General features: G+C 35.2%; 4 protein-coding genes across 6 annotated transcripts in view; 3 read left to right on the top strand and 1 right to left on the bottom strand.

Annotated features, from left to right (window-relative positions):
* Positions 1-7,899, top strand: part of ccny (cyclin Y) — a 59,444-nt gene extending 51,545 nt beyond the window's left edge. For all 3 annotated transcript variants that reach the window (XM_067377456.1, XM_067377455.1, XM_067377457.1), the window contains 2 exons: positions 73-235; positions 3,469-7,899. In XM_067377456.1, coding sequence (XP_067233557.1) covers positions 73-235; positions 3,469-3,585 — 280 coding nt within the window. In that variant the 3' untranslated portion in view covers positions 3,586-7,899. The remainder of the gene's footprint in view (positions 1-72; positions 236-3,468) is intronic.
* A 3,661-nt stretch (positions 7,900-11,560) lies between these two features.
* Positions 11,561-14,291, top strand: gjd4 (gap junction protein delta 4). The gene is made up of 2 exons (XM_067378698.1): positions 11,561-11,624; positions 13,093-14,291. The coding sequence occupies exons 1-2, from the start codon at positions 11,561-11,563 to the stop codon at positions 14,289-14,291; spliced, it is 1,263 nt and encodes a 420-aa protein (XP_067234799.1).
* A 3,967-nt stretch (positions 14,292-18,258) lies between these two features.
* On the bottom strand, positions 18,259-21,456 carry LOC137013760 (coiled-coil domain-containing protein 106-like). The gene is made up of 4 exons (XM_067377692.1): positions 20,970-21,456; positions 20,732-20,869; positions 19,531-19,692; positions 18,259-18,554 (listed from the first exon to the last, which is right to left on the bottom strand). Exons 2-4 carry the CDS (start codon positions 20,856-20,858, stop codon positions 18,259-18,261), a joined length of 585 nt encoding a protein of 194 aa, XP_067233793.1. The 5' UTR covers positions 20,859-20,869; positions 20,970-21,456.
* A 2,625-nt stretch (positions 21,457-24,081) lies between these two features.
* LOC137013758 (uncharacterized) lies at positions 24,082-26,584 on the top strand. Its single transcript, XM_067377691.1, has 4 exons — positions 24,082-24,602; positions 25,545-25,655; positions 25,937-26,144; positions 26,228-26,584. The coding sequence occupies exons 1-4, from the start codon at positions 24,427-24,429 to the stop codon at positions 26,582-26,584; spliced, it is 852 nt and encodes a 283-aa protein (XP_067233792.1). The 5' UTR covers positions 24,082-24,426.

Below are 26,584 nucleotides of genomic sequence, written 5' to 3'. Positions count from 1 at the left end.
TCCGCCCACTGACAAATGTCAAAAGGAACATGCACAAAGCTAATTATCTTTGCTTTCTTTCTCTCCCACCAGGAATGAGTTGGAGCGGCAGTTTCTGGAGCTGCTGCAGTTCAATATTAACGTTCCATCAAGCGTCTACGCCAAGTACTATTTTGACTTGCGTTCGCTCTCCGAGGCGAACAACCTCAGCTTTCCCCTGGAGCCTCTCAGCAGAGACAAAGCCCAGAAACTGGAGGTGAGGGGTCATTACCACTCCAGATCATTAACACACATTATATAGCTCATGATATTTATCTAAGATTGTCACTCAAGAGCTCATCACATCCCAGTGTCCTATGGCTTCTAGGTTTTCAAGCAAAGCTCAAAATGTATCTAGCAAGCAAGTTGTAAGGAATATGGCAGTGGAATTTAAAAGCTTGCTTTGTTGCAACTCTCAAAAAGAAGGAATATTGTGACATGTTGTATTGCTCCATTGGTTCAGTAGCAGCAGGGCTGAGCAATTACCTCGCCTGAATTCCCATGTGTGTCCTTTGCCAGCGTTCAGCCTCAATGCTGCCCAATTACAGTTCTGACAAGACCAGGCCTATAATGATGTTAGTTCAGTTGTGTGTGTGTGTGTGTGTGTGTGTGTGGTTTCTTTTTGGTGGTGTAATAGCCCACTAGCCCATCTAGAGTCAGTGGTCTGTGGGTGGACAGCTCAATCAGTCAGTCAGTGGTTTGTGATCCAGTTCTTTCATGAGGATCAGCCCCCTGCTTCCATACCGCTCTGACCATCTTTATACACTCCCACACACAATCAGCTGTCGTATCAAAAATAACGGACACAAGATGTATCTTGTATCTTGAAACTTTTTCATACTTATTCATGGAGGTGTTTGTACTTGGAAATTGAGTTCTTGCATCAGAAAGTACAGGTTTGGCCAATACTTCTGTGACATCTTTACTTGTATAAAATGTGAATCTAGCTAATTCTGTATGTGGGTCAATGATGCGACGGGTCATATACCAAGTATACATCTAGATATTTTTTATTGAATCCAAAAGGTTTTAATTATATTTTGCACTTATAAAGGTATTTTAAAGATTTTGAAGTGTCAAAAGGTAATTTGGTTTAATACAGCCATTTCATTTGTGATTAAAATATCTTAAAATGTAATAAATGTGTGTATATATGTGTGTATATATGTGTGTATATATGTGTGTATATATGTGTGTATATATATATATATATATATATATATATATATATATATAACATCATGTATTAACATAGTGCAAAATGGTATTGAAATTGTGTAGAAAGTCGTCACTTTGTTATGAGAAAGAATGTCCGGAAAAATGAATTTCATTGATGTCACTCGGAGTAACTAATATAAAGGGACCATTTTGGATCAAGTCATGTGGGCAATATCATGTGACAGGATGTGACATCATTCAGACACCTGTAAAGTAACTAACTCTATTTTAACTAGTTGAAAAAATCATGTTTTCACTTGCTCATACACATGTCCCGAAACATCAGGTCATTCGGTTCATCCGCTATAAAACATGGAAAATGTTGTAATATTTAAAAAACTTTTTGATTTTCCTTTTGATATCAGCCTGTTAGCATTGTTTGAAAATATCATCATTCGGTATAACCAAAAGTGTCATTCATTAAAACTGAAATTTTGGTTAAAGGTGCCCTAGAATTACAAATTCAATTTATCTTGGCATAGTTAAATAACAAGAGTTCAGTACATGGAAATGACATACAGTGAGTCTCAAACACTGTTGTTTCCTCCTTCTTATATAAATCTCATTTGTTTAAAAGACCTCCGAAGAACAGGCGAATCTCAACATAACACAGACTGTTACGTAACAGTCGGGATCATTAATATGTATGACCCCAATATTTGCATATGCCAGCCCATGTTTAAGGCATTACACAAGGGCAGCCAGTATTAACGTCTGGATCTGTGCACAGCTGAATCATCAGACTAGGTAAGCAAGCAAGAACAATAGTGAAAAATGGCAGATGGAGCAATAATAACTGACATGATATCATGATATTTATCTTAGGGATATTTGTAAATTGTCTTTCTAAATGTTTCGTTAGCATGTTGCTAATGTACTGTTAAATGTGGTTAAAGTTACCATAGTTTTTACTGTATTCGCAGAGACTAGACTGTCGTTATTTTCAAACACTTGCAGTCTGTATAATTCATAAACACAACTTCATTCTTTATAAATCTCTCCAACAGTGTGTAATGTTAGCTTTAGCCATGGAGCACTATCAAAATCATTCAGAATCAAATGTAAACATCCAAATAAATACTATACTTACATGATTAGACATGCTGCATGACGAACACTTTATAAAGACCAATTTTGAGGGTTATATTAGCTGTGTGAACTTTGTTTATGCTGTTAAAGGCAAGCGCGAGCTCCGGGGGAGGGGAGCGTGAGCATTTAAAGGGGCCGCAGCCCAAATCGGCTCATATTTAATGATGCCCCAAAATAGGCAGTTAAAAAATGTATTAAAAAAAATCTTTTGGGTATTTTGAGCTGAAACTTCACAGACACATTCAGGGGACACCTTCGACTTATATTACATTATTTAAAAAGACGTTCTACGGCACCTTTAAACCAAATGACTTTTTTGGTGACAAATTTTGTCCATCTTGTAAAAAGTGACAAAAGCAGTGTTAATTTCATTGTTATAAATAAAATAAAAATTCAAAATGAATTATATCTCCATTATGTTTGTTTTTACACTTATAATAACCCTATCTGTCTACTCAGTGACATTGTCATCTCTAATAAGTTACAGATAATAATAATAATGTAGATCATTTAGAAAAAGAAAAGGGCCAAGAACAGAACCCTGGGGAACACCTTGAGTAAGGGCAGCATTGGGTGGATTGTACTTCAGAATAGAAATACTATATGGAATATAATAATATACAGAAATATACACTATAAAACTGTCTAAACTAATTTGGATAAAGTGACAGTCAAGATAAAATGTGCAAAAAAAAAATTTCCTTTTGAACTTTTTATTCATTAAAGATTCTTGAAAAATGTATCACAGTTTCCTCAAAAAGCAGCACAACTGTTTTCAACACTGATAATAATAATAATAAATGTTTCTTGAGCACCAAATGTGCTTATTAGAATGATTTATGAAGAATCTGAAACAAAAAAAGTCTGAATTGCTAGAAATAAAGTAAATTCTGACCTTTTTTTATTATTATTACTCGTAATTGTTTAACTGAATTAGTTTTGTTTTTGAAATTGTGAGATATAAACTTGCACTGAAGACTGGAGTAATGGTGCTGAAAATTCAGCTTTCAACACAGGAAAAAAATTAAAGTTTAAGCATAAGAGACTTCTTTCAAGAATATTTAAAAAAAAATCTTACCAATCCCAAACCTTTGAACGGTATTGTAAAATCTTATCTATCTCCCCTTCTCATGTTTCTCACAGGCGATCTCCAGGCTTTGTGACGACAAATATAAAGACTTGAGAAAAGCAGCCAAGAAGCGCTCAGTGAGTGCAGATAACCTGACAGTGGTCAGATGGTCCCCGGCCATCATATCCTAATATCGGTGGACGTTGGGAACTTTCACGAGAGACTGAGAAAAGAGACTGTCAGAAGAAGCGTTCTCTAAGAGGACACATACATGCTTAGTACCTCCACAAGACTCTTGAGCCAGAGGTTTTTGTTCTGAAGAGTGTCCTTGCTGGACGTACGGATGCTGTATATACGAGACACCCACACAGAGATCACTTTCCAACCTGTGGCTTAGAGAGGAGAGAGAGGAGGACACTGCAGTTCAGAAAAACTGGAGGGTGATAGGATATAAACGAGGGAGAAACTCCAAAAGACGCCCAATGACTGGAACAGCATTCCAACAGCTCTGTGTCATACGTGTTTGCCATTCTAGGTGAGGAAGTATTCGCACATGATCTTGTATGGTTAGAAAAGTTTCTCATGGACGCTTAAGGATGTGTCGTATCAAGATGGCCAAAATCAACCACTTCTCCAGATATCATTCCTAAAAGTATTTCTCTGTGAGCTGATCACACTATGAAATCACCACTGTAGTTACACATACTGTTATTTAACGTTTTGTTTTAAGATTTATTTTAATTCACTTAAAAACATCCTTAATGATGGTTTATTAATCTAAAATTAGTCTTTAATAATGCACATTAAAGGATTAGTTCAGAATTAAAATTTCCTGATAATTTACTCACCTCCATGTCATCCAAGATGTTCATGTTTTTGATGAAAACATTCCAGGATTATTCTCCATATAGTGGACTTCACTGGGGTTCAACAGGTTGAAGGTCCAAATTGCAGTCTTCAAGGAGCTCTGCATGATCCCTTTATATACTTTTAACCATAAATGCTCATCTTGCACTGCTCTGTGATGCGCCATATATTACATTATCACGTTGGAAAGGTCACACGTGACGAGCAAAAGTACCGCATTAGGAATCTCATTTTCTCCTCCAACATCAAAATCAAAATTTTCACCTTTTTTTTTTTTTTTTTTATGGTTGACTTTAGTTAATCTTTGCATGTTCGCTTTGTAAACACTTGCTCAGTACATACGCCTATGTCACCCGTGACCTTTCCATCGTGATTAAGTAATGCGTGGCGCATCACAGAGCAGTGCAAGACGAGCATTTGTGGTTAAAATGTGTATAATTTTTATTTTTTTAATTGACCGATCGTTTCGCTCGTCTGGGATCATGTAGAGCTCTTTGAAGCTGCACTGAAACTGACATTTGGACCTTCAACCCACTGATTCATGTTGAAGTCCACTATATGGAGAAAAATCCTGGAATGTTTTCCTCAAAAACCTTAATTTCTTTTTGACTGAAGAAAGAAAGACATGAACATCTTGGATGACATGGGGGTGAGTAAATTATCAGGCAATTTAAATTGTGAAGTGAACTAATAATATACAATTTGGACATCTTTTAAGTCTGATTATTTCATTTAATTTTTTCATTCTATTTTTTTTTTTTTTTTTACCTTTTTTTTTTTTCAATTTAATACTTGATCAAGGCAGTTTGTGCTGTTTAGTCTTATTATCTTAGAACAATGGAAGCTGGCTTTGTATTTACACGAGGAGAGTGTTGTGTGGCGTTTCCATTGTTCCATTAAGTTTAAATTCAAAATGTACAATGTCGAAATAGACTGAAATTGGAAGTTTTTTTCTTTCTAGAGCCAACAATGACATTCCATTCTCAATGACCATGAACATTTATAACCTTCACATTCTTGTCTCTATTATTTTTTTATACCCGTCTCATCCTTCACTTCAACAAACGACAGATATACACATGTCGCTCATTTCCAAATTTTCAAAGCAATACATGCACTGTGCTCTATTGCATTTGGAGCTAATATTTGAAAGGTCCCTGGGGTACTTAGAGATGACATTTAATGAGTCCAAATATTTGGTTACAATTGGTGTCAAAAAACATGCTATTAAAGGTGAGGCTAATAGTGCCACTTCGATACAAATGGTTGGGTGGATTGCAGTGTTTTATTTGTCAATTACAATGCGCCAAACCAGCGACTGAATTGAATTGGTGAGCAAGAGGAATTCCTGCTGTATCCACTGCCATCACCTGCGGTGCCTGCGTTTAGCGGGAATATGGCCTTAGATATAGAATATAAAAATGAATCATGTTATCTTTCATTCTCATTAAGACATCAAAATGAGTTTTTAGCAAAAGAAGTTAGATTTAAAATCGGTTCTTCCCAGTTCGAAAGATCAGCATGTGTTGAATTATGCCATCAGATGTGTGTAATAATGATTTTGTTATATTATGTGAAGAGAGACTGAGACATATTCATCTGTGAGACTTATTGAGAATTAGAACTTCCAAAAATATCTTTTGTATATTGTACATAATTAAACATACTTAAAGAAATTGAATTATGATCTTGAGATATTTATATGTCACCAGTATTTACTTTTCTTAATTATTATTCAATTCTGGAAAATGATGGATACAAATTTGAAACATATAAATATGTTGGTTTGTCAGGAAAAAGTCAATCTTCTGACACAGTTTCTAAGCGCTGTCATTGAAGTGTTTTTCTTTAGTCATATTCTTCTGTCCTTAATTGAATTTCCAGTCAAGTTAAACCTTTCTTCTGCACCACAAAAGTGTTGAACCAATTTCACAAGGTTATATTGACATGAATGTAACTCTGCATTTCTTTTCATTTTAGCGGCAATGATAAAAAAAAAAAAGCAATTTTCCATACTTCTTGCTACAGAGGACATCAAAATGACCATTATTTTTAAGCAGTGTGATGTTCTTACATAGATTATAATCTAGATTTTTTTTTTGTTTCTTTCTTTGTTTGGTTTTTTGTATTTTTATATTTTCTCAAATGCCCAAAAAAGTCTTTGTATACAATAGAGTAAGCCGGCAATGTGTGTTTGCAAACTAAAAAGAAGAAAAAAATAGGAAATTATATTTTGCATAAAGAAAATTATGCCTATTTTAGGACCATACGATTGTCGTTAGGCATGTATGGAAGCTTGTTTTCACCATGGAATTATATATGTATATAATAATGCAAATTTAAAGCTCACAATTTGGATCAAGTTTATATCTTTTTATCTCACAATTCTGAGAAAAAGTCCAAATTTTGAGATACAAACTTGGAATTGCGAGAAATAAAAGTCTGAATTGAAAGATATAAATGTGCAATTGCAAGAAAAAATTCAGACTTGATTTTTCACAGTTGCGAGTTTATCACATTTGCGAGGGGAAAGTTTCAATTACCTTTTTAATCCTGTGGCAGAAACAAGCTTCCATACGAATGAACACACTTGGAGAAAAAATGTGATTAATAGGCTTAATTATCTTATTCATACAATATATAATTTTTAATTTTTTTGTGATTTTGGGGTGAAATATAACCCAGACATGTTCTTGACAGATTCACTCCCTGAGCAAAGCACTCGTGTACCTTTGCGCATCTTGTGACAGACATGATACTGGACAAACCGTGAAACTAAGACAGTGAACACAGATGTTTGTGTTGGTTAATTTCCTGAAGATAAAGGTAGTTTTACCAAAGTTCTTCTCAAGGAAGATCTGTTCTTTGTAAATGGCGGCGCTTTAGACTCCCTCTGCACATATTAAGTGTGTTGGAAACGTTTGAAATCAGGGAAAACGTGCAAGGAAATTGTCTTTGGTGAGGAAAACGGAATCATAAATCGAAAGACTGATAACAAAAAAGCATTTGAAGATTGTAGTATTCTATTTATTTTCTGTGAGCATTTGAGGATGCAGCCCAGCGTTGGATCTGAAGGTGTTGTAAACTCGAGGCAGTAGGCAGGCGAGTGGCGTGTTTTAGCCGTGTGCACTGAACTCTACCTCTGCATAGAGTTTTTTTGTTTCTTATTTAATACCTCTCTCTTGATGATATTTCCATCTGTCTCTCTCTGTAATCCTTGTCATTTTCATTGCAATTTCTAGGAAATTACAAATTCAAATCTTTCAGAACCTTTATACTATAAATGGTTTCCTGTGAAAAAAAAGAAAAAAAGAAATCTGCTGTAGTTGTGAGTTTTAATTTTATATTCAGTCACTGGTTGTATGCCTGTTATCATGAATAATACATTGTTGTTGTCATTTGTTTCTGTTCCAAAGGTCAAACCCATCCTCAGTATGTGTTTTCATTGTGCCAAAGGCTGAATCCTATCTCCTATGTATGATCTTAGTTCATTCTACTTTCTGTTTAACTAAGTGAACCCAGTCGCCTGCGGTCATCCGCCCAGGAGCTGGAGGCTACAATGGTCGCATGCAGTTTCTTTTGTTCTCGGACTATGATTTTAACTGATGCTCCCAGTTCAGAAGCAATGTTTAGAAACCGCCACAAGAATAAACTTTTAAAGTTGCAATAAAATTGATTTGATGTGTTTTCATTGAGCCTGATCACATGATGCAGGATTAGGGACTACATTGTATTGTCACATATACTTGTCTCGATTTTTGTCCAGTGAATATTTATGTACATTTCTGCATAAACACAAATCTTAAATCTTGGCTAAAAAAAAATCATTTTTATTTGAAGAAAAAAAAAAAAAAAACAGGAGCATGTTGACTTTTGGTGGCATAATAGCCTATTTTAATTGTAGTTTAGAGGACAGAATTCACCATAATTTTCAAAACTCTTTCAACCACTCCTACAGTAATCAAACATTGCATAATTGTGACATATAGTCTTGGTCACCTCATAAGTAGTACTAAAGTGGCCATATAATGCTATTTTACATATTCCTGCCATTGGTGGAATTTTCCAGAAATCCATGTTTTCACTGTTATACAGTAGAGGGCGCTATAGGCTTTATACCAAACGTCACATGAACAAACAGGAAAACCGGTCTCATTGCATCCGCTTGTTGTAGAAACTGTTAATGGCATAAAACTGATGTGATATCTATGGACTCAGCTAACTTATCTAGTTATTTTTATTGGTAGCGTTTTATTCGACTTAAACATCTAAATGTTGCAAATGTCGGTTATTCTCATCTTTGCTGACTCCTTTGAAGGGATCTTTAGTAAACCATTTCTATATTTAATGAAGCGCATAAAAAAGACCTGAACCAGAAGCAATTTGACCTGTTTTACGCACAACCCCCATTACACATTTTTAAAAGAGTACAGAATCTCTGGATCAAAACACGGGCAAAGAAGAAGCAAAAACAAGCGATAGAAGCATTGCTTACATGTAATCTAACACGATCATCAAATATTAAACCATGTATAAATCAAAACTGCCTAACGTTATTGAGCTAGCTATTTTTATTATTATTATTATTATTATGTTATTTTGTTTAAAAGCACAGTTCTTTATTTTGATGTATTGTATGTTCAGATATTCATACAACAACATTTTCTGCGGGCCATAAAATTTGGGTGAAAATTATCAAAAATGCTAGTGCTGGGAAAGGGTTAAAAGGTCATTATTTGGTTATTGGGTGTACTAGAATAGGTAGTTTACATCAAAGCCTTGTCTTTCTTTGCGTATGCCTTTTGGTGGGCATTATGCTAATATTTCACACTTTGATGTAGATGTTTGCAGAAGTAATATCTGAACTTCAATCAAGAGGCAATGGATCAATGTCCTCTGTTAAAATAAATCCCTTTTGTGGAGCACTATGAGCTTTGTAACTTTGCAAATCTTATACATGCACAAATAGATACATTACATACTAAAGGAAAACAAAGCATCATATTGAGCACCATATTGAAATAGAAATTTACAGTTCATTTCTTTAAGAAATGGGATGTTGGAGCTATAAAGGCTATTCAATGCGAATTCCCTGGAAACCAGTCAAATACAGCCATATATAGCTTTTCACTTAATTTTATCAAATAAATGGTTCAATGACATATCTCCAAAACTAATGCATTGGCTGTACTTAGCATATGGTCTATGCATTCCCATCCTAAGTCCTCAGCTTTGCACGTCTAAATGTGTCCCTGGTGAACTACACCATTGCTAGTTGCCTTAAAATGGACCTTTATCCAGCTAATCCAATTACAGAGATAGGGAGGCGAGAAAGAAGAAATGATTGAAATATTTGTCATCTGTCATCTGGGACATTTCATCTGTTCTGAATTGTGATTCACCACAAATGTACAAAATGTATTTGTGTGTTCAAAAGAACATATTTGGTTACACATGCAAATGCTGTATGATTTGCATTGTCTTTTCCATGCAGGCATAAAATTAAACTGTTGTTCGCCTACTCACTTTTAAAAACAGGATGCAATTTGCTGTGCTCCTAGTGTAATTAATCTCATAAACACATTCCAGAAAAAGAAATAATCTCCCTACTTGACTTCCCAAGACAGATTAATAATAATACTCAAGCAGAACCCAAGAAAGTCAGATCCAAAACCGCCTTTAAAGGGATAGTTCACCCAAAAATGTAAATTTGATGTTTATCTGCTTACCCCCAGGGCATCCAAGATGTAGGTGACTTTGTTTCTTCAGATGATTTTTAACTCCAACCATTGCGGTTTGTCAGTCGTATAATGTGTGTCAATAGGAACTCAATCTATGAGAGTAAAAAAAAAACATGCACAGACAAATCCAAATTAAACCCTGAGGCTTGTGACGACACATTTATGTCCTAAGACACGAAACGATCGTTTTGTGCGAGAAACCGAACAGTATTTATATCATTTTTTACCTCTAAAACACCACTATGACAAAAGTCACCTGCATCTTGGATGCCCTGGGGGTAAGCAGATAAACGTAAAATTTTAATTTTTGGGTGAACTATCCCTTTAATAGACTTGTTAATGAATAACATTATTTCTATACACAGAACGCATTTTTCCGTTCAAATGCGCTACTTTTCCATTGTTTTTCTATGTAAACACTCGCTAGAGGGACGTGAAGTTGCGCTCATCTCTTTTTTGCGGCACCTCGCGCATGACATAGCATTCTAAAAATGGCGCTCAAATTAAAATCAGTTCAAATTTTAAAAAACTCATCTCGATACCTTATGTTTTTTCCCTATTCCACTTCCCCCAACTCACGTTTTTGCTTTGAACTGGCCCATAGGTTCACGACAACTTCCCTCTGTGCCCTCAATATATCAAAAAAAAGTTTTACAGTAAGTATTCACAAGCAGCTGCCAATATATAATTTGTGTACCCATAAATCTCCATTCATTAGAACACAAGTCCTTCAAACGCTCTATCCAGATGTCCCTCATTCAGAGGTCATTTAGTCAGGGCTAAAAGCTTCTAGAGATTCCATCATGATCTACTCTGATCCCATGGCATCCAGTCATGTCAAACACCTCAAGGGCGAAGCTAAAGAGGGGATTCTTTTTAACAACGCAATAATAACAACCTAGCACATCGCTAACAGAAGCCAACAGAAAGGAGCCTCAGATTAAAAGTTTTCCAATTAAACTTTCTGCATGATCTCAACACCCAACAAAACACTTAGATACACTTATGTAAATGTATTTAGTATCTTAATATCAAATAAATGCATTATAATGAAATTCATGTCAACACAAAAAAAGGATTCTGCCACCCAACAGACACAAACTGGCATTGAAATGCTTTCCATCTTACATGAGAATTTAATACGGGGTATTTGAGGCCTGATCCAGCTAGTTATTCTCCTGTAAGGACAAACAGAGACCAAATATCACAGCAAGGCCTGCGTGCTGACATGCCTTTGGTGGGTAAGAATAGCCCCACAATGGAGCTCACATCTCTCGTCTTCTGTTGTCTGAGAACAGTTGTTGTCAGGACAGAGGAAGTGGTAAGATCGGAAGCCAAGCTGGTGGCGAGTCTTGCCGATTACACCCGACCTGGTATCTAGGACCTGACTAGGATTTTGAGTGCTTGTAAATGGGGTTTATTTGTATACTCCTGCTTGGACTGAGTTTAATACAGACTGCAAAACTCCTTTTCTTATGTGGAATCAAGCGGACTGTGTTTTGACCAGCGAGATATTCTGTGCAGTCCTCTCGGGGTTCGAAGGCCTAAATCTGCTAGCATGGCTAAACTGGCTGCATCAGACATGATCTTCATAACACTGAACCACAACATCACCCTCACAGGTATGTGGACGCTTTTAGTACTTTAAAACACATTTATGCAGTGGCTCCAGAAAGTATCTGGGCACTTAAACCACACCTATAATGTCTGAATGTTAGTGTATTTGATTTCAAAAACCAATATTTATTTTAAAGATAGCACATTTTTACATGCAAAACTTTGTACAAAGAAGTTTGTTGCTAATTTGTTGACAGATGTTTATTTATTTTGGATCTCATGGAATGATATTCATACATTCTGAACTAATACTTTTGGGGGGTGTTGTATCATTGTTTAATATTTTGACAGTTAATGCATAATGCAAAATTATAATTCAAGATGATTTACGAGGAACAATTCTCACTTTTAACTAGTTGCTTATTAGCTTCCATATTGGCTGTTTATTAGTACTTATAAAGCACATATTAATGTCTTATTCTGCATGATCGTATTCTACATCCGTTAATCCTACCCAATACCTAAACTTAAATGCTACAACAACTACCTTACTATTAATAAACAGTGAATTAGGAGTTTATTGAGGCAAAAGTCATAGTGAATATGTGTTCCCCACACTAAAGTGTTACAGATTTACTTGTGTAAAGCGTATCTAAAATGTCTGTAAAGTGATTAAATGGCTTTAACAGAGAAGTCTGTTTATGCTCAAACAGCAACATTACACACTAACTAACTAAAGTTCAGAAAGTGAAATTATAATCAAGGACCCCTTTAAAGGATTAGTTCACTTCTGAATAAAATTTTCCTGATAATTTACCCACCCCCATGTCATCCAAGATGTTCATGTCTTTCTTTCATCAGTTGAAAAGAAATTAAGGTTTTTGATGAAAACATTCCAGGATTATTCTCCATATAGTTGACTTCAATGGGCACCAAACGGTTGAAGATCAAAATTACAGTTTCAGTGCAGCTTCGAAAAAGAGCTTTAAACGTTACCAGATGAGGAATAAGAGTCTTATCTAGCGAAACGATCAGTCATTTTCAAAAAAAAAAATACAACTATATCTGCTTTATATAAACAAACGATCGCCTTCTAAGTGCTTTCGCCAAAACTGTGTTGCCTTATTCTTCAAAAAGCTTACACTGTATGTCCTACGCCTTCCCTATTCTACTTACGGAAAAGATTTTAACTGGCGTTCGTTCCGTAACTAGAAACTGTAATTGTGACCTTCAACCATCTGGAGGCCAGTGAAGTCCACTATAAGGAGAATAATCCTGGAATGTTTTCATCAAAAACCTTCATTTATTTTCGACTGACGAAAGAAAGACATGAACATCTTAGATGATATGGGGGTGAGTAAATTATCAGGAAAAGTTTATTTGAAAGTGGACTAATCCTATAAAACAATACTTAAGCTTCATTTGTCAAAATAATACCTGGCTAGTTTATTCAATTTAACAATTTCCAGACCAATTGGAAAAGGTACATTTCTGAATAAGGTGTTAAACTGAATGCTCTCTTTCTTTACTTAGGGAAAGCATGGCTCATCTTGGTGGTATTCCTAAGGATCCTGGTCTTGCTGTTTGCTGGTTATCCTCTCTACCAGGATGAACAGGAGCGATTTGTGTGCAACACCATTCAGCCTGGTTGTGCCAATGTGTGCTATGACATGTTTGCCCCTCTTTCCCTTTTCCGATTCTGGTTGGTGCAGCTCACCACCCTGTGCCTTCCCTACATGATGTTTGTCATCTATGTGATCCACAAAGTGAGTTCTGGCATAGCTGCTGATAACGGAACGTCTGAATCCATAAAAGCAGACTCCATCTATAAGATCCATCAAGAATCATTCAGGAAAGCATCTCTTTGTAAGACCGTAGTGAAGGCTGAGAAGGGGAGGGTGCAGTACTTCACAGGAGCCTACATTTTGCAGCTGTTGCTTCGGATAGTTGTAGAAGCTGGATTTGGAGCTGCCCATTATTACTTGTTTGGCTTCCACATCCCCAGACGCGTCATGTGTCAGCAGCCGCCCTGCACGACCATGGTGGACTGCTACATCTCTAGACCCACTGAGAAAACTATCATGTTGAACTTCATGTTGGGGGCGGCCGCTTTGTCCTTGCTGCTAAACGTGTGTGACTTAATCTGTGCCATTAAGCGCTCCGTGAGGCAAAAAAGCATAAGAAAGATGCTGGTGGAGAAGATGTACGCAGAGGAGCAGTACTACCTGTCCGGGAACGGAAATCAAGGTGTGGATGTCAGCATTCCGCCAACTCAAGACGTGAAGGGGGGGTTCCGCAAAAGAGGGACCAGAAACTCGAGTGGCGATGAAGCTGCTTCCGTGCTTTTGGACGATGACCCTCCACCACCCTTACCTCTTGGAGGAATGTCTACAATTTCTGGAATGCCTGGTTCCAACAACAATGATGACAGCAGCAGCTACCAACCCACCCAAGAAGAGGGGATGGTAAGAGAGGGCAGTGAAGTGGCACTGTACCCCACTGAGCCTTTGGGGACTCCTCGAGCCATCAGAGTTAGCAAACGCAGTCGTCTCAAACCTCCGCCACCTCCACGAAAGGACAAACTAGTGGCTCAAGGTGCAGTTGATGTCTCGGGAGCATCAGCGATGTGTACCCGAAGAGTAGGGCAATATACTCTGGTAGAAATGTCCACTGGTGAAGACATGGCGAGTTGCAGTGGAGATGCCCAAGAGAAGAGGTCAGAGTGGGTTTGACTGTTACTCCCAAAAGACTGTCCATTTGAATTTGGTTACTGCTATTTTTAGCATGTATTCTCATACGTTGTAAGCTCTGAGGTTACATTTCAAATGCATGTAAAGCCCGGGACACGAGTCGACGTCAAAGAACTAGTGTTGACGAAAACCGGCTGTGTTTTCTCCTCTCGTCGACTGCACCTTGGCCAAAAAAGCTGCACTTGAACAGACCAAAAGGTCTAAAGGTGACTGTCAACTATGTGCGTTCTGCAACTGTTTGGATGTAAATATTGGTCTATTTCAGTCTATTTTCATCATTCAAAAAGGGAAACCGAAGCTAGGACTGCAGATTTGCAAACAGGCAGTGTTTGGGGTAACGCATTAGAAGTAACGCAGGTTGCGTAATCAGATTACTTTTTCCAAGTAACTAGTAAAGTAACTCATTTCTTTTAAATTTACATTGTTTACATTGTTACTTTTTCAAATAAGTAATGCACAATTTAGATATACTTTATGTATTTAATCTCACTTTATTAACCAATGTCTTTGCTGCTGATATTCAATGATCCAATTCAACCATACTAATAAGCAAAAATGATTATTAGTGACAGTTTGTTTAAGTATTGAACTTTCTTCTCCTGTGTCCTATTTTGCTGTTCTCCAGAATGGCAGTTTATTTGAGCTGCGCCCTCTATTGTACAAGCGTGAATTAGCATTTCCTTCAGCCTGAAGCTTATTCATCTCACTTTTGGTTTGAAAGGGCCTTTACATTTGCCAAAAACAGAACGTTTGTTATTAAAAAAACACAAGTAAGCCAAGCCCAGGTGAGAAAAAGTAACAATGCATTACTTTACATAAAAAGTAACTAAGTCATGCAATGTGTTACTGTTTTAGGGAGTAACGCAATATTTTTACGAATTACTTTTAAAAGTAACTTTCCCCAACAATGCAAACCTTAAACAAGGCAGAGCTTGCTTACCATTTAGAATATCATAACATAAAATTATAACAGCTATCTGTCTGTACCGTCTTGACTTCTTTGCTTGCTTTCATCACTTTGGCTTTTATTCTCGTGCACTGACTCGTTTACCAAGCTGAACAGCCAATAAAAGTTCTCTCTCTCACCAACGGCCCGACACTGATTCAACATGCTGAATCGGCCCAAAAAACCAAGATGGCACCTGACACACACAGAAAAAAACTAAGCCATCTGAAACTCAAAAACGGTCCGACATTCCCTGCTGGCTGACCATCAGCTTTGTGTGTCCCAGCCTTAAAGGGTTAAAAAAAATGAAAATTATGTCATTGCTCACCCTCATGCTCACCCTCATGAACTTCATTCAACTTCAGAACACAAATAAAGATATTGTTGATGAAATCCGAGCGGTTTTGAACTTTTGATGGTGTCTGACGAAGAACCCAGAAGTGCTGCACTGTCTATACAACGTCAACAGCACAGGAGAATGACAAAGAGACAAAATTGTTGAATAAATTCAATATTTTTGTTTTGTTTTTGCACACAAAAGGTCTCTTAGGTAGATTCTTGTCACTTCATAACATTGGTTGAACCACTGTAGTCACGTTGACTATTTTAATTATGTCTTTACTACTTTTCTGGAACTTGAATGTGGTAATTATGTTGCTTTCTGTGGGAGAAAAAAAAAAGGATTTCATCAAAAATATCTTAATTTGTGGTATGAAGATGAATGAAGGTCTTATGGGTTTGGAACGACATGAGGGTGAGCAATTAATGACAGAAATTTCATTTTTGGGTGAACTAACCTTTTAAGTTGCAAAGAAAAGTTGTTTAGAACTCGACTGGAATAGATTGCTTGTAAAGCATGGCGAAATGTGAGGTATTATTAGATACTCTCGGATCAACTATGCCCATCTGCATCCACCTGCCTCTTATGTTTGTGTTAGCTCACTCTTTCACCAACCAGACGGGCCTTGACCTGCCTTGAACCTACAACAATCAGGGGACCCCAAAGGCCATTCTAAAAAAAGGCCAGTTGCAACCACCCAAGATCAGCTAGGATGAAAAACTAAGATTGACATACTTTCTGCTTCAACTAGAGAGGCCACCAAACAAGAACATCCCTGAGGGTACGAAGGTGCTACCTGCTTTAAAGTCCTCCAAAATCCTCTAGCCTGCAAAATCTCAGGGACTGTCAAGTCTCAGTCAGCAGCACCCCATCATAAAGCAATTACTGCCCAGGCTGCTTTTGTATTTATGGAGGGAGCTTGTAACACTATTTCAAGGACCCGCTGGGCTTTGGTTTGGAGCTTTAGAACAAACACTTAAAATAGAGCTCCATAATCTGCTGTAACATGAGAGCAAGACAATGCATGCATTTCAGACTCTCAGAAGCTAGCCGCAACATGCAGACGACTGGATGTGTGTTAGCCTTGGACGGTCACAGACTGCAGCCCTTCTGTCATGTGTCTTATTAAACACACCAGAGGCCTCTGGGATTGCTTAATTATGAGGTTTCCTTATGCATCACTGATGCTGACAGGTGTAATTGACTGCTATAAAAGTGCTTATTGTCTTTGAAATTTCTCCAGGAGACTCAGGGAATAAATCAAATGTATAAATTAAGTCCTTGCATGTATCCATAGGCCTATTGTAATAGGCTACTAAAACTAACATTATAAACAATGAAAATATAAAATTATTACATTACCAGCAAGGAAAACTAAGGGTTTAATAAAGACTACAACAATTCTGTGATTTGCCAACCATGTAAACTCGCATCCTTGAGGCTTTTTGTACAGTTTTTTTGTCCTTCAATTTGCCAATTCTCTGCATTTTTGACTGATGTGTGAGAATTGCTCACTAATCGCTGTTATCATATTGCCACCGCATTATGCAGGGTTTCTGCAGGTTTCATCAAATCTAATTTAATGCTTTTTAATGCCTTTTTAATGCCATTTTTTTTATTTTTAATGCCATATATATATATGTGTGTGTGTGTGTGTGTGTGTGTGTGTGTGTCGATAGATGACTTTATGCGGCAATTTGTTTGCTTCTCAGCTGCTACCGTTTTTGCTTACATAATATATTTTGGTAACACTTTATTTTAAGGATCAGAAATTAGACACTAATTAATGACTAATAACTGCATTTGTAAGTGACTAGTTATGTACTTGTATGCCATTACAAGCTATTTATAAGGCCTTTATTGGCTGTCGTCTTATTTTTGTCTTATAGCCCCTTTATACTTGTTTCTGTCCTAACAATGTACTAATTAGCTAAAATTAAAACAAACTAATAGGTTGTATTGTGTCAATTACACACTTTATAAGTTTCCAATACACTGTGTGAATATGTAGCTTATAAGTATGAAATAAATATAGAATGGGCATTTCAACACAGACATTTAAATTTGCAGAGAAACACTGTCTTTCTAGCAATTGTTATATACTAACAAATTATTTATAACTGAAATATTCCCTTTATTAATAGGTAACAGGCACATTTATCACTAATAAATGCAATATTACTTCAGATTATGTTCCCTATTCTAAAGTAAACATTTGCTGTTTTCCAAAAAGAAAAGAGACATGTAATATTGCAGTGAACAACTCAGTGTTTATTGTTTTTATGGTTCAAGAGAACAAATTACAGATGAGACACATCTTGAATAATCACAATCAACACACTAAAAAAATATGAATGAATAATAAAAAAAATACACTGTTTTAATTGTATAAATCTTAAATAGAAATTTTAAGTTAAAGGGCCCTTTCAGGTCCTTTTCAGCACTGCTCAAAAAGTTACTAGCCAACAAACCAATTTCACTTGTAGATTATTAATATTTGTAGAATATAACAAAAAAGAAAACAAGAAAAAAAAACCTAAAATAATGATTAACATCCAACTATATTTTTTCTTTAATCTAAAACAATTATCTAAACTTTAACTTTTACTGAACAGATCTTTCTTGAACAAAATCTTGCAGCAACACATAACTTCAATACTTCATCAAAATGGGCAATAGATGCCTCGAGCTTTGAGATCTTCAATGGATCTTTTAATTTCAGGATTAACACTACTGGCACATCTTTTTGCAAAAGCAAGCAATGTTTCCATAGCTGGATCGAACACCAGGGTGCTGTAGGTCTTGGGGTCTGCAATCTGAAGCTCTGCTATTGGTGCTGTTGCTGCAATGGTGCCTCTGTCAACATTGTGCCGATGGAATGCCTCTGACATGGTGCGAACTTTCCTGAAGGTTTTGAGGACTTGATTGTAGCGGCTGATGACCTCCTCTGGACCTTTAACTTTGCAAAAATAATAAAGAAATATATATTTTCAAAACATAATTAAAATAAAAATATCTAAAGAAAAACAGCAAACAGAAACACAAAAAGTCTTGTATTTCTTACACATTGTGATGTTAACTGATAATGCAGTTCTTTAGGACTAGTTTTATTTATTTGGAATTAAATTAAAAATGTGGATGCAGAAACACACCCTTGTTTTATATGTAATATAATTTCTAATTTTTTTTGTTTTAAAATCATATATTTCAGAGATAATTTTAGTCAAAAGAATACTTCAAAAATACATAATAAATGATTTACTCACTCTTATGCTGTTTAACTTGTATATTTCATTTCTTCAGCAAAATCTAAACCATGACATTTTGATGGAGATGTGATGATATTATTTCTATACAACACAAGTCAATGAGTACTAAAACTTTTCAAACTCCAACAAGAATATAAAGGCAGTAGAAAAACATTTTGTTCAATACGTCTTTAGTAATTTAATCCATATGGAGGATATACATCTCCATCAAAATATTTGTTCTTTGTTCCACAGAAGTAATAATGTCATACAAGTTTAAGATGGCAAAAGGGTGAGTAAGTGACAAGAAAATTGTCATTCATTTAACAAAAAACAAATTAAATAGAAATATTTCACATTAAAATTATAAACATTTTCCATAGGCAGAGAACACACGCTTACAATGGTATAAAAAATAAATAAAAAGCAAACCTAATAATTGAAAAAGAAACCATGAAAAAGTAAAATATAAATGCAGTGAATGTATGTCAATGAATCAACCATTTACTGCTAATAATGGCAGGTCATCCATTTAACAGCTCTGGACCAGATCAAGACTAAGTTGATTTTTCAATGAACTTAAAACAACATTGTTGAAAGCAAATCCAAGTGTATGGGGAAACAACAGCAACATATCTTTATATGATATAATGTAAGCATTAGAAACAATGTAGAAAAGCCACTGACCTCTAATGTGATGTCGAAGGGAATGGTGTGCCACCTTCTTCCTTTTCTTCTGTTTGTTGTCTATTAGTACAGGCTCATCAGATTCGCTCAAACTTCGTGATGAGGAGGTAGTGTCATCATTGTGATCATGGTGGTGGACTTCTTGTTTGACATTGAAAGGTGCTAAAAATAAATAAACAAATGTGTAGCATAGCATTTTCAAATCATCACTTTTTAGAACAACATCAGTTATTAACAGTTAACTGCCAGGTTTACACATTAAAAGCACCTTATTTTCATCCTGCCTTGCAGCCTTAAACAATAAACAACAATTATTTAGAAAAAGTAGCTAATCATTATCTGAATGACACTTTACTAATTCAAAAAGAAACAGATCTTCAGAATTTTAGAGATTATACATTTTTATAAATATGACTGTGTACAATTTTGCAAAGAGTGTCAAACATGTATCTAGGTACAATTCACTTTCCATTTTTTTCACCCCTTCACCTGGTTTGCACATACCCCTGTCACAGGTGGGATGACATTGCTTCATTCTGAGTGTGTTGATTTTGTGGCTTCAGATCCCTATTCGCTCACTGAAGCACGTCAATATTGCAGTGTGAGTGAACAAAATGTAACAAAATGTGCCCTCTTTCCGAAGATGTGTTGCAGTAAAAGAGTTTAGATATCATAGAACAGCAGAATGTTATAGACCGTATAACAATTGGCTGTATTATTGTTAAAATGACAACAAAGCTATGGAAATTTTTAAGTCATCTAGGAGCTTTTTACAGCAGATGTCACTGTAAAATTGGTAAGTCTATCCCTCTAGCCTTGCTTTCATACCTGTCATGGTGTTGCTCTGAATAAGGTCTATAGAGTCAAAAACAAACCATTTACAATGTTGCAATCAGCCATTGTACTCGTCATTTGAGTTAAAAGCTAATAAAATGCACAGTTGCACTTCTAGTGCTCATTTCACTTGGAAAATTCAAATCATTCCTAGTCAGATTTGACACGTTTTGCAAAAGCATAGACAGAGTAATGTCACAATGAGCCAATGTTGAAAATATCTAATGCTGTTAGCCAAAGCTAATAGCACTCAGCAGCCATAAAAGTGAAATCAATGAAAATGCCAAAAGTTTAAAAGTCTGATGTGTAAATTGCTTGCATGTAATAAATACTGCACAGACAGCATGAAACATATTATTATACTGACCGACATCTTGTCCTTTGGCTTTCCCAAGAACCTGTTCTCTGAGAAAATCACGTTCATTCTCTAGCTCTCCGATCATTTTTTCTTGCCACTTTATTTTCTCTTCCAGAAATTCTATCTTCATTTTCATGGAAAAAATGCCTAGAAACAACATATCACAAATAAATATTAGTTAGCTAACAATTAATAATAGACACATATACACATTGCTATTTGTGACATAGACAAAATGACAACATACTAGTATCAGAACCCTGGCTGCTGCAGCTTGGTAAAGAAGGCTCATTTTCCTCCAGATCTTTGGGTGTTGCATCGTTGGAGCTCTCCTGAATGGAGTCCTGCTGCTTGTGTTGTAGCTTCAACTTGCGCTTTGGCTGTATAAAAGTTCACATGAATTTATTTTTATTAACCCTATTATCTCATAACCCCAGAAAAGTTGTGATATTTTGTAAAATGCAATAAAAACAAAAATATGTTATTTGTTTATTCTATTAGATGACAAAAGTACAATTTACTAACAAAAGTACAAAAAAAAGAGAAAATTATTTTTATTTTAACTGTATTACATCTTAACTGCATTTGTAAATATACTAAAGTTACCATACTTTTTGTCTCATCTCATTTTAAGCCAGTGGGTTGGCAAGTTAAAGTAACACGTATAAAACTGTTCATCAGTACTAATCACCCTGCTTACATATTGTTATCAAATACACAACAGCTTGGTTATTAAAACGCCAGGACCATTAAATGTTTTATACCTAAATAAATAAATAAATTAGGTTAACGTTAGATCACTGATTCTTGAGAAGTGGGACAAAACAGGATGCAATATTGAAAAAAATAAACCTTATTCTCAGGCAAGTTAAACTACATTTATGTATCTTACATGTAATAAGCTACTGAGCAATGCTTTGATACAACCTCCCAACTTTACTCTTTTTAATCAAAATGTGCTTTTACCTTGCCATCACTTATATTGTGTCAACACCGTCAGACAACAAAAACACAAATTAATTTTCACTCACATTATGCAAGACCTATAAAAAGTATAGTAAACACTCATTTTTACCAAGGCTGACAGAGGCCACAAAAAAATACTTTCAATATGTGTATATATATTTATTATAAAGATTTTCATTTGTGTTTCTTTAAATTGGACTGTGAAATATAACTTTAACTTTATCTTTAACAAAAATCAAGATGATTTTAACATTTCAAAACCCATTCTCATGTTAGCAGACAGATTACATTTTTACCTATGACCAACAATTCCTAAACAAATATAAAATATCATAATGATATATCAAAATATTCATCTGACGGAGTTGACACATCTGACGGTGTTGACGAAAACCTGACTTGTAGTCATGTTAACTATCAAATACTTGAATCAATCAATTACTCTATTAAAACAAACACAACAAACAGTGAGTATGTTAACAAAACAAAAATAATGACTTTATTCAACAATATCTGTAGAACCTGGAAGCGCTGAACATATAAACAGCATAGAAGAATGACACAGAAGCGAGGATACTGTTGAATAAAATCGTTATTTTTGTTTAGTTTTTTTGGGCACAAAAGTATTCTCGTCTCTTCATAATATTGAGGTAGAACCACAGCACTTAAGTTGAACCACTTGAGTTTTAACAATGTCTTTAGTACCTTTCTGGACCTTGAAAGTGGTGATTATATTGCTGTCTATGGACAAGTCATAAACCTCTTGGATTTCATCAAAAATATCTTAATTTGTGGTCTGAAGGTCTTATGTGGAACGACATGAGGGCAAGTAAAGGATTAAAAGATTAGTTCACTTTAAAATGACAATTAGCCCAAGCTTTACTCACCCTCAAGCCATCCTAGGTGTTTATGACTTTCTGCTTTCTGACGAATACAACTGGAGAAATATTAATAATCACCCTGATGCTCCTAATCTTTATAATGGGAGTGCACAGAAACCACCTGTTTGAAACACAAAAGTGCATCCATCCATCATAAACATACTCCACACAGCTCTGGGGGATTAATAAAGTCCTTCTGAAGCGAAACGATGTGTTAAAAAAATATCCATATTTAACTAAGGAAGAAGCATTTTTAACTGTTAGAGTTTTACACTTTCTTCCTAAGTTGAATATGGAAGGCGGTCTGGCGGAAGCTAGATATTTTACTTCATAATGTGTTGAATATGAATATTTTTTTTTTTACACAAATGCATTGCTTCAAGTCAGATGGACTTTATTAACCCCCCGGAGCTGTGTGGAGTACATTTATGATGGATGGATGCACTTTTTTGAGTTTTAAACAGGTAGTTTCTGTGCACTGCCATTATAAAGCTTATCGGAGCAGCAGGGTAATAATTAAATTAAGCCTAACTCTGCTAGAAGTGATGACTAATCCACAAAAGCAATATACGCTGTCAGGTCATATAGTTAGTATTAGTACAATATTAGAAAAACTATACACTATTTTATATTTAATATAATTAAAAATGACTTGAAAACCACAAAAATATGATGACTTCATGTTGAATGTCAACTCCGTCATTGGCCTGTCACCACCATCAGACAGAAAATCTGACGGTGTTGACACTGACGGTGTTGACATATTGGCATTTCTTTCACAAAACAAATGGAGTTCATGTAGTAGCCATTTTGTTTTCTCTGTTGATGCTATATGCTAATAGAACCTGCTTCAGGAGAAAAAAATAATCTAAAAATTTTGAATAATTTCCTCATGAATTGGAAGAGGGTGTTGACATATCATGGTTGTGACACAGGGAATATTAACATTAAGATTTAAAATATTCTAAAATTATAAAACTTACTAGAGCCTGTCTGACATTGATGTACTCTGCAGAGGTGGAATGTGGCAAGGGGGTCCCTCAGAGTGACAGCTGCCCCTGATATTCCCTGATATTATTACATTTTAATAAATGTCTGACGGTGTTGACAAAAAAGTGGGGACACAACTTGGAAATCTTATAAAACATGCATGTGTCATTGAAAAACAATATTGCTCTGACATGAAATATTATCAAGTATTGCTTTTTATAAAACAAGCTTTTTCATCATTAAAAAAACATTTTTATCCATTTTATTGCATACAAATTTTTGAACCCTTCTCTGTGGACACACTGTTTTAGATGTAGTGAGAAGACAATAAGTGTTATACATTTGATATAATAATGATAAAATTAAATTGAAGGGGATAATTGTGATAAATACTTTCTATTATTAATCCCTCATAACATTTAAAATAGAAAATATTTTTATTTTTAAACCTAATAGCAGTTACAATTGCTGGACATGTTTTGTCCCATCTCTCAAGAATCAGTGATATGTTAAATAAATGAAATACGCAAAGCTTAAATGCTAGCAAGCAATTAGTTAAGGATATGTAGACTAGCAATATAACTGAAACACTAACATGGATGTAAAATAACTTAAAAACAAACAACACCAAAGCCAACGTTTATCATAAAGGACATACCATTTCGATCGATGGGTATGTGGAGAGTTTCTTTTTCAAGATCTTGATGCTCTTTCAGCTCTTGATGAAATCCTGCTCGACTGATTGATTGCTGCGTCTGATTGGACAGGAAGCGAGTGCACTGCGCGGGTCTAGACCACCCGCGAAATTCAAATACACTACCAATACGCGCTAAATTACAGATGTTGTGTCAAAGTCCGTGAAGCGTCATGGCTTCAAATTATGATTTTCTGCGGAGAATATTTTTCAGACCATCAGCGAATACGAACAAAAAATTTGTTCGTTGGTTGATGCAAAAAGGATTACTGCGGAAATACATGTATTGCCCATCATGCCACCACATCATGAAATTCAGGGACTTCTACAATGAAAAGGAAGCTGCATGGTAAGAAAAGCTTTATATTATCCCATGCTCATTATTATTCAACTGTGTTTCTCGTAAAATTCAGTGTAGGAGCCTCTCCTCTGTCTCAATTTATGTCAACGTGGCCTATTGTTTACAATGTAATCTAGGCTATTGTAATGTCATGCCAATTGGAGCAAATGGCATATCATGATATTCAGTGTATTATTCTATGTATGTAATATAATATGTAGTTTATTATATTTATTTATAAAGGAAATGTCTGTTTTATTTAGTAGTAATGTATTTGTTCAGTTTAATGTTGAGAATGCAACCCTATTTGTTGCATTATTAGATGCATGCCGATGTTAGAATAATACAACTCAAAGATTCAGACATGTTTATTTAGATATCACACAGCAAGAGCATTTGAAGTGGCTCAATATTTTCCAAGTCTCATAGAAATTAGTAAAAGTAAAAATAAATAAATATTTTTAAAAAAAATGTCTATTGTGAAAATTTTCATTTGAGATGTTTATCTATCTAAAATACATTATAGCATTTTTTTTTTCAATTAAAAACTGGAAAAGTAATACAATTGTATTGATAAAATAACTGTAATCTTTGTATTTAACTTTTTTATTATTAATAATTTTATTTTAATCTGTAAAAATGGGTTTAATGACATAAAAAGTACTAAAAGTTATTCCATTCGTCCTGAACAAAACACATTTAAAATACATTTAAAATAATAAATAATAAAATTTTATTATAAAAAAGAATTATATTTTTAATTATATAAAACTATTTATATAATTATAAAAATAATTATTATTTAAAAACAGGAGTGTTTTTATTAATATCATCTGTCTTTAAACTATGCATTTGCTTTGAATGAATTACATTTTTTTTTTTTATTTATATATATATTTTTTGGTTTTCTGAAGCTTGTATACTTATTTTAATTCTTTTATCCTCTGCTAGGGTGTGTCGAGATAAATGCCACAGTAAATCATACACCAAGAGCATCCGAAGTGGCTCAATATTTTCCAGGTCTCATCTAAGCCTCCAGACATGGATGCATTTTATTTACAGGTAAGAATATATCATTGTGTGTTTGTTACATAATGAGGGTTGTTTTAATATTGTTATAATAACTATTTGTTATTATGTAAGAATTATTTGTGTTAAGAGGAAAATATTTTGTAGTATATTATTCAAGCATATAATATCAGAACTTATACAGTACTTGTCAGCAATGTTAATAATATAACATTGACAGTGAACTGAGTATTAAGATATGTGTTATGATCCTGATGGTTTTTTTGTGTGTGTTTTTTTTCTGTGTATTCTATGTGTTTGCTTTTAAACTGTAGATTTTCACAAGGACTCAGGTTGCGGCAAGTGGACATGCTACAGGAAGGCATCACTGGAAGCTCTTCTACACTGACTAAACTTAGTTATCGTCTGCGTGGAGTCTGCAAATCTGCAATTAAAAGAATGAAGAGAAGAGGTGACCTGAAAATTGGAAAAAGACACGAAATTGTTTTTATTGATGAGAGCAAATTTGGCCACAAAAGAAAGGTAATATATATTCAGTTACATCTGTTCACACTTTATGGTAAAGATAATTGATACAATAAATTCTTAAATTCTGTCATTTTTAGTACAACCGAGGAAGACAGAGCAACAGGGCATCATGGGTGTTTGGAATGCTTGGGGTCAAAGAGGAGTTCAGAAGACCCATTCTGAAAGTTGTCAATCAGCGTTCAGCTCAACACCTCATGCCAATTCTCCAGAAGCATGTGAGACAAGGAAGCACTGTTGTGTCAGATGGGTGGAGAGCCTATAACTGTCTCAGAGATGCTGGATATAACCATCTAACTGTGAACCATAAGGAGGTTTTTGTTGATCCTCAGACAGGTGCTCACACACAGAACATTGAGAGATTGTGGGGAGTTTGCAAGGCAACAGTGTGGAGATTTAGGGGAACCGCACAGAAAGCAGGCTCAAAGACCACTTAA

The sequence above is a fragment of the Chanodichthys erythropterus genome, chromosome 23, assembly GCF_024489055.1.
Source record: "Chanodichthys erythropterus isolate Z2021 chromosome 23, ASM2448905v1, whole genome shotgun sequence".
Lineage (NCBI taxonomy): Eukaryota > Metazoa > Chordata > Actinopteri > Cypriniformes > Xenocyprididae > Chanodichthys > Chanodichthys erythropterus.
This window is presented reverse-complemented; position numbering and strand designations above follow the sequence as displayed.